The sequence below is a fragment of the Rasamsonia emersonii genome, assembly GCF_000968595.1.
Source record: "Rasamsonia emersonii CBS 393.64 chromosome Unknown ctg1118621760184, whole genome shotgun sequence".
NCBI lineage: Eukaryota > Fungi > Ascomycota > Eurotiomycetes > Eurotiales > Trichocomaceae > Rasamsonia > Rasamsonia emersonii.
In genome coordinates this window covers 1-12,239 of record NW_013563153.1, presented here as the reverse complement: position 1 = coordinate 12,239, position 12,239 = coordinate 1, and the positions used below count along the sequence as shown (strand labels likewise).

The following is a 12,239-nucleotide window of genomic DNA, read 5'->3' as shown; positions in this document are numbered from 1 at the left end:
GAGAAGTTTACAATTTTCAAGGATCTGATTGGTCTACACAAAGTGGACGTCAAGGATGATGGAATTGACGACCATAACGACGAATAAACGGAACAATGGGATTGGTCAAGTCAAAATAACCTTTGGAAAGGACTTCATGTATGTAGAATTTGTTGGCCAGCCCTGGCGCTGAGGGGGGTGTGTTGGTGCCTGACCCATACGGCATTCAGGCAGCTGCCAGGTCTGACCAATCAGCTGTCAGTTACCACGTGACCGCCAAACCGGCCACGCAGATTTAGAGCCGACCTCAACGCCGGCTCCTAGTCAGTTCTTCTTTTTCTTCCCCAGAGGGAGCAATAATATATTGATCTTCTATGCCTAGATAGACTTCATCTATTTCCCCACTGAGCTCTCGGCAGCCTTACGCCGAGAATTGATTGATTGATTGATTATCGTCTTGTGATTCTCGAAATTCTTCCGGAATCCATTCCAGTTTGTTTATTCATCTTCTCGATTACTTTCGATTTTTGATTGCTGATTCTGTTTCAAAAAGCTGACGATTGACGAGTCGATATCCCCCCTTTTTTATTTTCTTTGCTTGTAATTAACACTGCCTGAATCAGGCTTGCTTGGATATCTGTGCTGTGATACCTCAGATTTGTATCGTATGCATGGATTTTTCGGTCATACAGCTACTGTCAGTGACTTTATTTCTCAGCGTAAATCAAGAGATAATCTAGCTTTGATTTTTCTGTCTTTTATAGTATAGAGTGCATACCCTCACGTGTACAGCAAGTCGATGGTTACTGTATTAGTTTAGTTAATAATGGATTCTCCCCGCTCATCTAGACTTGAAGGGAAAGAAAGAATGCCTGGGCTTCGTTAGTCATGCCTACCGACCTAGTATCTATTACTCCGTATATATAGGCTTTTATTTTCATTCTATGTGATTGGAAGCTGATAGCATTGCCAGATGCAGTATAGAGATACTTAGGGCATACCCGTATGGCGCGCTGGACGGACCACCAGCGCAACAATAATGCTCCGTGACGTGACCTAATAACAGACTCGGGATGGCCAGCCGCCAGACGATAATAGCTAGCTACCTAGCTAACGTTGACAGCTGGCCAGCCCAATACAGACAATCAGCTCCAATGATTATATTTATTTAATTTGTTTTCCGGCTGACAATGACCGATCTTACGCCTTCCATCAACCAGCTCCTTCGGGAGAGACACGCTGAGGCGGCAGTAATTCCCGAGCGTCATGCGCGTGCTGCCTCCACCGAGACGGTGAATGAGTTCCTCAAGGAAGCGTACAGAATAGTTAGTGCTTGACCTGCTATCTACTGATTGCACAATTCGTTGGGACTAGCTAATTGAATTGCTTGACGAACGACTGACTGACTCGATTGGTGATATTTCTAGAACTCCCATATCAACTCTCTCCTTCGATATCTACAGTCCATCCGTCATTCGTACCTGTCTATCGCTACCGCGCCGGCGGTATCATCGTCGTCGTCGTCATCTACGACAGCTAAACCAGCGTACTCCTCCCGTCGTACGCTATCTACATCTTCAACCCAACAGACCAAGACCAAGCACCTGACCGACGCCGAACGAGACTCGATCGACTCGTCCACGGCGTTACTCCTGCGGGACCTCTCGTCGTCGATCAGCAACCTCTCATCCGCAGAATCCCTCCGGCAGGAAACAGAGGAGACGCTCCTGCGGAAGAAATACGGACATGCCAACAACAGCGTGCTGTGGCGGTGGGCTGCGGGCGGAGGGGGCGCCTTGTCCGCGAGGAAAACGCCGGAGCAGGAGCGTGACGAGGAGGCGGCGCGCACGATCCGCACCGTCCGCGAGAGCATTCTCTGGTATCTGCGGCGGGCGCTCGAGGAGGCGGCGGAGGTGCAGCGCGGGATGGTGGAGAAGCGGATCGAGCGGGTGAGAGAGCGGGAGAAGAGCGTGCTGTACAAGGCGGGTGGGACGTCGCCGACGGCAGTTACAGCGACAGCGACAACTTTTGAAGGTGCTGCTGGCGCTGGTGAATGGACAGGCGTCCGCGACACAGCCCTGACAATGAGCGAGGGCGAAGTCGCCGATATCGAGTCGCAGCTCTCACCAGAACAGCTACAGCTGTTTGCAGAGGAGAACGATGCGATGCTCAAACAGTACGAGGATACGCTAAGCAAGGTGCAGTACGTAGCCCTATCCCCAGGAATATCCGCACAAATCTCCCCTCCCAATCCCTACGGTCTGGATATTGATATTGATATTGATATTGACGATGATGGTCTGTAGAAACGCCGAAAAATCCCTCCTCGAAATCTCCTCCCTCCAGCAAACCCTCGTCAGCCACCTGGCCACGCAGGAAGAGTACATCAGCCAGCTGGTGACCGACGCCGCGACCACGTCGGAGAACGTCAGCCGGGGCAACAAGGAGCTGAAACGGGCGACGGAGCGGCGGAGCACGGCGCAGCTGGTGTTTTGGGGGACGGTGGGGTTGTGTACGTGGTTGGTGGTGTGGGATGCGATATTCTAGTAGAATTAGAGATTATGGTTATTCGACTTCTTGAAGAAAAATAATAATTTTCGTTTGTAGAATGGTAATTATTTCTTTCGATTCGAGTCAGTCAGTCAGTCAAGGTCAGTTCAAGGAGTTGGCGTTTTTGAATGGAATGGAATATTATTATTAAAATGGAATGGAATGAATGAATAATATACATTCCATCGAGTTTATTTTATATATTTAACCAATGCCAGCCATATATAAATATATATATATATTAGCCTGACCAACCGACCGACTGACTGACTGGGAAGGTCGATCGATACAACAGACAGAGACAGAAAGAAAGAAAGAAAGAACTGAACTGTACTGTACCCAGGATTATTTTTTATTTATATTTACTAAGCTGAACTGAATTGAACTGACCTGACCTGACCTGACCTAAAAAAAAATACTGGAAATCAATCAACCAATCGAGTCTAATACTGTAGTAGTAAGTAGCAAGTAGTAATGATTACTACTACTACTACTACTACTACTACTTATTGTATTTTATCTTATTGTAATTTTATTGTATTCCATTTTCATTTCGTTCCAATTCCATTCCATTTCGTTCATTCAGTCCATTTATTCCATTTATTCCATCCAGTCCATAGTATTCAGAAAAGAAAAACAAAAAAAAGATTTTGTTTGGTGAGGGGGGGATGGGGAGGGGGAAAACAATGGTACAAGCAAGTCCTGTCTGTCCTGTCCTCTCTGTCTCTCTCTTTTTTTTTCTCTCTCTCTGTCTCTCTGTCTTCCTGTCCGTCCGTCTGCCTGCCTGTCCGTTCTAGATCTATGGCGAGTACATAATCAAATCCAATCATTTAAATCATGGAATCCGGTTACGGTCACAGTCATTGTCGGTTATGCTTCTATCCGGGTGCAGGTACTTCTACGCAGTAGTCTCGCGCACAACGCTGTCCACCGCTTCCGCAAAGTAGTCGATGTTGTGCGAGTTGAGACCGGCCATGGAGATGCGTCCGTTCTTAGTCTGGAGGAGAAGTCAGTCAGTCAGTCAGAAACTAAGAACAATGCGGAGATGTGGACCGCCGATCGACCCGTTTCTCCGAAGTTGTATCCGGAATACGGTATATCCGAGTTCACCAGGCTATAAATAGGCGCACTCACCATGTATATGTGCCACTTCTCCCGCAGAATCTTCACCTGATTCTCCGTCAGCCCCGTGAAGCTGAACATCCCAATCTGGCTGGTCACGTGGTCCCAGGTGCCCGGCGTCCCCTTGGCCTCGAGTCGCTGGCGAAGTCCCTTGCGCATCTCGATGATGCGGCCGCTCATCGTCCGCAGGTCCTCCTCCCACTCGGCAAACAGCTTCGGGTCGTTCAGCACCAAGCTGGCGATCCGGGCCCCGTACGCCGGCGGGTTGGAGATCTCCGACCGCTGCAGCACGGCCAGCTGGCTGGCGACGTGCTGGTTCGCCGTCGTCGCGTCCGCGCCCGGCGCCGACACAAAGTGAAACGCTCCGGCGCGCTCGCCGTACAGACCAAAGTTCTTCGCAAACGACTGCGCCACGCACAGCTCGAAGCCCTGCTCGACAAAGTACCGGATCGCCCACGCATCCCGCGCCAGATCCCCCGAGGCGAACCCCTGGTAGGCACAGTCGAAGAACGGGAAGTGGTGCCGCTCGCGAATGACCGCCGCGATCTGCTTCCACTGCTCCTGCGTCGGGTCGACGCCGGTCGGGTTGTGGGCGCAGGCGTGCAGCAGGACGACGGAGCCCTCCGGCGCCGCACGCAGCGCACCGAGCATGCCATCAATGTCCAGCCCCTTGGTCTTTGCGGAGAAGTACGGGTAGGTGGCGATGGACAGGCCGACGTTGGTGAAGATCTGGTTGTGGTTCGCCCATGTCGGGTTGGACAGGTAGACCGTCGGACGCGGCTGCGCGGGGTGGAATTTCGCCAGGAAGAGAGCTCCGAGATGGACAGCGCCGGTACCTGAGATGGTCTGAAGAGTGCTGACCTGTTGACAGAAGCGACATCACGTTAGTTACTCGGTAGACAAACCTGGCGATGGACTGGGCTGTGCGGGGAGGCTGAGGGGAAGGCAGGACGACAACATACTCGTTTCTCCTTGATTGCGGGGCTATCGGCGCCAAAGATCAGCTTCTGTGCTGCGGAGGTAAACTCGGCTAAGCCAGAGATGGGCAGATATTCGTGGTTGAGGTTGGGATCGTTGCGCAGGATCTCCTCCGCCTGTTGACGGATATGGTGTCAGTTAAAACAGTCCAGCAAGGGATAACCAGTCCGTAATGTAAGAATTACAGTACCTTCTTCACCACAGGCAGAATCCACGGCTTCGCATTGTCATCGCGGTACGCGCCAATGCCCAGATCGATCTTCTTATCAGACGGGTCCTGGCGATACGCTCGCATCAAGCCAAACAAAGGATCCTCGGGGGCCTGCGCCACATGGGCGGCCGTGAACACGGAGGGACTGGTGGACCCCATGATGTGTGACGAAATCTGGGAGAGACGAGTCTGCGATGCAGAATGCGATGAGGAGCAGGAAGACGACGAGGACGAGGATGATGTAGTTGTAGCAGCAGTACTGCCCTGAGAATGCGCGTGAACGGCGGACCGGTGTGGAGGCTGCTGGGCCTGGGGGTGGAGTTGGCGATGAGGGGGTGGAGGCATGGCGGCCTTGCGTGACTGCTAAGAATAAATCAAATCGCCCGAAGGAACAGCGCACTGCGGAGAAACGGAGTTTCCGCACGTTCCACGTTCCTCGCGATTCTTTCCGTCGTTAGCTCTGGATCGAGGGTGGCATGGTTTTGCCTTGTATGCTCACCGGTGTGACTCACGAAGCTTCTGTCTGTTTCAGATGCCGTCGGAATCAGTGACTGATGGAACGTGTCGACTGCCTAGCTGCTTGTCTGTGGTGCAGAGCAGGCTGCTGGTAATTTTTTTTTATCTTATGGCAAGCTGAAAAGCAGTAATTAAGGGGGCGCGTGACTGTCAGAAGAGAATGTGCAGTACAACGCAGTGCTAGACAGCAGCAGGACAACAGCAGGAGCTGGGAGTGGAAGTGTCTAGATGGTCTAAATAGTCGATTGAGGGCCAAAAAAAAATTACATCTATCTATATAATATACCTGGCGATATGTTGACGACAGCCGAGGCTCGTCTTTACCGAAGACCTGAGGAACTCGTTCTCCAACTTCTCCAACTGTAGACTGTGGAGTGATCTGTCCAATCCTCAGGAGAGCTCTTACGATGTGTTTGTGCTGGTGCATGTGCTTTGTCACATGCCTGACCTCGTGCCTCAGGAATATTGCCTTCCTGGGCCATCCGTCGTAATCCAGCCCCGTGATCTCCACTGCTCCCACCCTATCACCAAGCAGCCATTATCAATGCGGTCCCTGAGACAGTGGTCTCGTCTGCCTGTTCATCGCACAATGTCTGGAACATGTCTGCAACAAGATGCAATATTGCCCATGTAACACAATGATTCCCCTCGTTGCGAAAATGTTTCGGACAACAAGCACCTCATAGTCATGCGTAACGCCATGTTCTGTTCAGTCCGCTCGGAGTTGCTGGCCAACCACCCCGCACCGTCTGCAATCACATGATTGGCCAAGCCCGGCGTCACTGCATCTCGGGCGTCGGTCCGTCATATCCGGGCTCGAGAACGCATTCAGCAGCCATTCATTCTTACGGAGGAGAGTGAGGAGAAAATGCAAAAGATGATACTAGGTAGTACATGCATATCTCATTCTAACATGATCGTAGCAATAATGCCAGGTAAATGTCAAAGAAATGCAATCGTCCACAATAGATAGATAGATCGCGCCAGAACACCGTAAACGCCGCCACATGTCATTCCAACTTTTCCGTCCCTTATTTATATACCCGGCCCTGTCCGCCAGATGGAATCATGTATGCCATGCTAGTATGATCACTGTGCAATGACTGAAAAGCGCAACCGTAAGCTGATCAATCACTTATCATGCGCCGAATGCAACACGCCAGGTGTGCGAAATGTCCACGAAATTGGAAAGAAAAAAAAAGAACTTGAAAAAAAAAGGTGAGAAAAAGATCCTGCTCAGAGAGTCGAGGGCGGTTGAGATGGAGGTGCTGGGGGAGGTTGGTCATCATGTTGCCGGGTCCGTATCCTGAATCGCTCCCGCAACCGTGCCGTCAGGCTTCTCCGGCGGTTTTGTCTCTCCTCCGCCGTCAACTCCGCAGCATCCGCATCTCGAACCAGCTCGCTCGACTGTCGGAGTCTCCTCAGAGCAGCGATCCGTTCTTCAACTGGGGCATGACGCATTCGTCGCATGTCCGGGAAATAGCTAGACAGGCCCCGGTGCTGAATCGCACCCGTCGAGGCTTCTGTCTGGGGCACCTCCAGTGGCAGGCCGGAGGCGTGTGGATGTCGCTCTGCATCATCACTGTCTCCGTCCTGCTCTTCGGCAGGATTGAGGTCGATCCGACTAAGAAAAGAGAATGTCAGTGAATGTCACAACAGCACGTCTCAAGGGTTGACTCACCAAAGAGGACACGTCCCCGACACATTGACCAGCCATGGGTCAATACACTCCGGATGGAACTGATGATTGCACGGCAGGACTCTCACGTCTTGGCCTTTGACAAAGTCGTCGGTACAGATGGGACACACGTAGTTGCCCGTTTCATTGGAGTGTTCGTACCCAGCGGTTTCTTTGGCCGCTGGGGTAGCTTCCTTGCCAGCATCTTCGGAATTGTTGCCGTTAGATGGCGACTCGGGTGAGCGCCCCGTCTCGTTCGCGTTGGGCGCAGATGCCCGCTGTTCTTCCGGCCTATCCGTGCCATCCACCTCGTGTCCGGAGGCCATTTCAACGTCACCCTTCGCGGCAGCGTCAACCCGGTCGTCGGGATCGCCAAACTTCACAATAGGTATCGTCTCGAGCATGGCTCTCGCCAACCCCCGGGCTCGGCTCTGGCGTGGGCGGCCCACGACATTTCGGGGACCGTAGCGTTCCGGATGGCGGTGAGCCCGGATCGCTCCGGTGATGATGATCCCCAGAAAGAGCGCCGTGATGATGCCGGTGATACTGTACAGGATGATCATCGCGACTGCCGTCGTGGGCGACGCCCCTGCCAGAGATCCCGATCCCACTGAAGAGCCACTGGAATCAGACCCGGTGCCTCCCCCAGTCACCGACCCGTTGCCGATAGACGCCATATCGGGCCCAATGCTCGAGAAACTGTGGTTGGAATGGGAAGATAGCTGCTCTAGGATGGATCGCGTCGCGTTCACGCCCTGCACGGTGAAAACGGTGCTGTAGGTCAAGTCGGGATCGTCGACCGTGTAGTTACAATGATCCGATTGGGCGCTATACAAAATAATACCGGCCGGGGCTGGCTGAGACTGGATCACATTCGCAATGGTCACACCGGCACTGAGGACCCCGGGGTAGGAAGATGGATCGCAGCTGATAAATGCGATGTCGGAATCGTCGACAGCTACCGAGTTGGAGGGATCGACGGCCAGTAGTTGGCCTGATAAATTGAATTGCTGTGCGTGGCAGCCCGGATGTCAGCGGCTCCCGTCCAGACTAGTCGTAACGATTGTGGCTGAGGGTGAAACGTACCGTAAAATCGGTTAGACTAAGCGTGGCGAGCGGTTGAGTGAGGGGGGCCAGGAGCACCGGGGAGGGAAGCTGAAGCTGGGCGCTGTGCAAGAAGAATCTCAACGGGCCAACCTGGGCGAGATCCCTGGAGCTGTTCGAGGGCGAGGTTGCGGTGCCCGGGGAGTCCTGTGCCTGGACGCCCGATAATAGTAATAGTAGCAGTATGCAGGAAAATGGGAAACCCCAGGAAAAACCCCAGCTGGTGTGGGGATGGCGCCAAGAGATCATGATGGGCGTCGCAGCGCGGTCGACGAGGGGATTATTAGTAAATAATATATGAGAGACGGACAGGAAATGCGGCCGTCATCCACCTGGCCCAGGTTGGTGCGGCCGACAGCCGACTTTCGGACGGCCCAGGCGAAGGCAGGAGAGAATGAGAGGGGGGCGAGCAAGAAGTGAATAATGGGAAGAGGGTGATGGGTGAAGTAATCATCCGGAGCCAACGCAGCAGGCTGGAGGAAGCCGCCCGATGACCGGGGCGACGCAAGCCAGTTGATGTCAGAGAGCAGGGAGTGGGTGGAGCATCTGGGACGCAGACTGCCGGGAGCTCAAACGCCCGCCGGGAACATCGGCACGGCGGTGCAGCGCTGATAAATCAGCGTGGCTGGGCTTGGATATCGCAATAACAATAACACGGCGTTGAGGAAGGTTTGCAGACGAGGAGAGGGGCAGCATAAGAAGAAGCGTGAATAGCAGGGCGATAACGAATGGCGGATGCGATTGCTGATCCAAGGAAGGCGCCGTCTTGCTGGATTCGGCAGCGCGACTCGCTAGCAGTAGCAGGAGCTTGGCGGCCGGAGGATCCAACGTCACCGAAGGCCCGATGAACTGTCGGATACCAGTTCCAGATAGAACAATTTCCATTCCCTGAGTATTCAAAAATATCCTCCATATCACCTAGACGATTCTGGTGAATTCGTGTCGCTCCTGAGTCCGTGATAATAATCACCGAATGCAGCCAGATCGAGAGGGGCCGATTAGTCCAGGCGCCTAGCTGCAATCGGGCCCATCTCCCCACGATTGACCCATTCTTTAGGCTTGTCGGTGCTTGGCTCGCACGCCCCCACCGCAGTCTCTTGAGAATTGCAATTTTCGACGCCAATCTACTGGTTAAATTGGATACCTGGAATTGGCTCGATTCTCTTCCTCCTTTGGGAAGCCTTCCCGCCAGTTTGGTTGGGCGGACGGGGTAGCAGCGTCGGCATAAATAGACATCACCCAGCCATCGATGTCATCGGGGATCTGAAATTGCTCTGGCCTGCTGATATTTATGAGTTATGACACTGTTTTGGAATTAGAGCATCCTGTTGAGTGAGCTATGCAGCTCCATCGTCAGCTTAGTGGCCAACAGGTGGTTAGTCTACGGAGTACCGAGGAAAAAAAGACTTCGATAGTCGCATGTTAGACGGATCGACATCTTCCCGTAGAGGAAGAGGAGCAATCGTCATGTGAGACATCATTTTGCTGCCGACAACGGGCAGAGCAGTTGACGATCTTGCCCCGACTTGCACAGAAAGGCCCAACTCCCAGGTGGAGGTCCAATCAGGAACGGGCGAATGAGCGAATCGTTACCGGGGTAGCCAGGTCTGTTTCCTCTGTCCGGAGCATCAGCACACACAAATGCTGCACCTCGGAGCACGGAGCGATCGGCCCGATTGAAGTTCGATCTGCCTCTGCTGAAGTCGCGCGCCAGATCAATTAGCTATTTCGGAAGCTTGGATCAGATCACTGCAAGGTTTTGACAGGATCCTCCAAGGCATGCCGGAATGCTCGGGCTGGGAAGCTTATTTCTTCGCGCAGGTCAAGGCCTGAGCGCGACATTGCAGATCCTTGCATTGAGTTTGATGCATAGATCAGCAACAGTGTCAGCGTGTAAGACAGCTGTAACGAATTCGTAATATCTGCTGTTCTAACTCAGAACGCCGCCCGGTGGTAAAACATGAGAACCGTGAGAACAATGATGAATTTCTCAGATGCCTTTCGTAATGACATACTTCTCAGTCCTGTCGACTCTGCTCAGTGCAGAAAAGTGGGGGAGCCGTCAATAGTCCGGTCCGAATCCATCATGCTGCAGCTACATCATCCTACATGCAGGAAAACGCACTTCGTAGAGTGTAGAAGTAGTGCGCCATACGTACGTTTAATACGATTTATTTATTACTATGCAGCAGTCAGTAGTAGTACCTGGTAGGACCGTAGGAGACTAGCCAGACTAGTAAAGTGCGGGGAATGAGAGATGATAATCATGATAGATCGTTAGGCTGGACGGCTGGGATGAAGCCTGCATTTATGGAGTAGTAGAGAAGGGAGATGGACAGCTGGTCGATTGGCATGCAGATTGATCGCCGCGGGGATACGAAGTACGGAGTACAACGCTTTAGGTATAAGGAGCCCTGACTACGGAGTACTCTAGAGTCTAATGCAGAAAGAAGTAGTAGCTGCTCAGCTGAGATCAACCAATTTGAATCTCTTTGTGATGATTATTAGCGAGAGTATAAATCTTCTTTTTTCTCTGTTCTCTGAATGCTCACAGAGCGCAAAATACGTTCGTTCCATTTGTCTGGTTAGGTAGGTAGGTTAAGTATCGAAAAGGTGGACAGGAACAAAAAAGGGACCAAAGGTTGCGATATACCTATCCGCGATAGTATCCTCCCGAACCATTTTTTTTCTTTAACTTTTTTTTTTAAAAAAAAAAAAAACTTTCTTCCTTTGTCATATAGTACCTGAATAATGCAATTTGTTTCTTATAATTTAGAGTTAATTAAAGAAACTTAAAAAATAAGTTACTACTAGATAGATAGGGGTATGACCATATTGGTCCTTCTTCCACCGGCACAGTGATCCTTTCCAAAGAGCAAAAAAGAAAAAACATACTCCATGAAGTACGATATACTGAATCTCCCTCAAACTACATGGTAAGCTAGCACGTTTAGTTCTGGCCATTGTTCTGCTGCTCGAGTGCCTACCTACCCAGGTAGGTTAGGAAGGGTATTTCCACCAATAATGCAGATAGGTACATGTACAGGGCTGCTGTGGGAAAAGCATGCAGCATGCGGCATGCCTAGATGGAATTTACCCGGGTAGGTAAGGTAAGGTATGTGCACGCATGATCACGAGCAGCACATCGACTACTCCGTACGGGCGGCAGCCGCAGTAATATCTTGAGCTGGTTGTCAAGTCAGTCAGTTAAGTATACTTAGGATGTAGAAGGGAACTGGATTATTCAAATCAGTAGCTAGAGGACTCTTTGGAGTCGTATTATCATTATCATTGTGCTTTGTAGGTTATTGAAAACAAAGAGTTAGATTGCTCTAAATGTGATAAAATATGGAAACAGAAACGAGATGCTGGCATTGTTGGTTTGATGTGATAGACTGTCTACATCATCTCTGCAATTGTTTTCTTTTCTTTTTCTTCTCTCTCCTTTTTTTTTCTTGCTTTTTTAAAGCACCTTTTACAGGCCTCTTACAGGCGTACGGAGTATGAACTTTGCACAGCCGGATTTATTAATGGAATAGACGAACCACGTGCCACCAGAGATAAGTGCGAGGATCTTCCAAGATACCTATCTGACTGTACTTTACTGGTCTTTTGTTTCATTTTCCTGTTCTCCTTCAGAAGTTTCTTGCCTATTATATTCTGGTTAGAGATCTACTGTTAACTTTGTGATAAGAAGATAAAAACAAGAGTAGATGTCCCCTATATATATAAATGATAAAAGGTAATTAAGGATAGATATATATATACTAACGTAATCCACCACCGAGCTGCGCGGACCACCGAGCTGCGCGGCCACCACCTCGGCCACCCCCTATCATCGGATTTATCGCGATTTACCAACGCACCGCGTCATGGCTGATATATCAAAAGAAGGGCGTATGCAATTAGCACTTGAAGCCTATAAGAAAGGTCTTTTTCCATCAAAAACTGCAGCTGCCAAAGCTTTTGACGTGCCTCCAAGGACCTTTATGACACGTGTTAATGGGACTACTGCTCGCAAAGATTCAACTGCAAATTGTCGCAAATTGACAGATACTGAAGAATCTACACTTTTAGCATGGATTCTTGATATGGACCGAC

The 12,239-nt window shown here is 51.0% G+C and overlaps 3 protein-coding genes across 3 annotated transcripts; 1 reads left to right on the top strand and 2 right to left on the bottom strand.

Moving 5' to 3' along the window:
- Positions 1–1,169: 1,169 nt before the first annotated feature.
- On the top strand, positions 1,170–2,680 carry T310_4865 (Syntaxin; the record flags this gene model as incomplete). Its single annotated transcript, XM_013472267.1, has 4 exons — positions 1,170–1,304; positions 1,443–2,277; positions 2,326–2,491; positions 2,587–2,680. The coding sequence occupies 4 exons, from the start codon at positions 1,170–1,172 to the stop codon at positions 2,678–2,680; spliced, it is 1,230 nt and encodes a 409-aa protein (XP_013327721.1).
- A 747-nt stretch (positions 2,681–3,427) lies between these two features.
- T310_4864 (Aspartate transaminase) lies at positions 3,428–5,185 on the bottom strand (the record flags this gene model as incomplete). The annotated part of the gene is made up of 4 exons (XM_013472266.1): positions 3,428–3,526; positions 3,664–4,512; positions 4,557–4,745; positions 4,820–5,185. The coding sequence occupies 4 exons, from the start codon at positions 5,183–5,185 to the stop codon at positions 3,428–3,430; spliced, it is 1,503 nt and encodes a 500-aa protein (XP_013327720.1).
- Positions 5,186–6,592: 1,407 nt separating this feature from the next.
- On the bottom strand, positions 6,593–8,387 carry T310_4863 (RING finger domain protein; the record flags this gene model as incomplete). Its single annotated transcript, XM_013472265.1, has 3 exons — positions 6,593–6,980; positions 7,038–8,044; positions 8,121–8,387. 3 exons carry the CDS (start codon positions 8,385–8,387, stop codon positions 6,593–6,595), a joined length of 1,662 nt encoding a protein of 553 aa, XP_013327719.1.
- Positions 8,388–12,239: the final 3,852 nt, after the last annotated feature.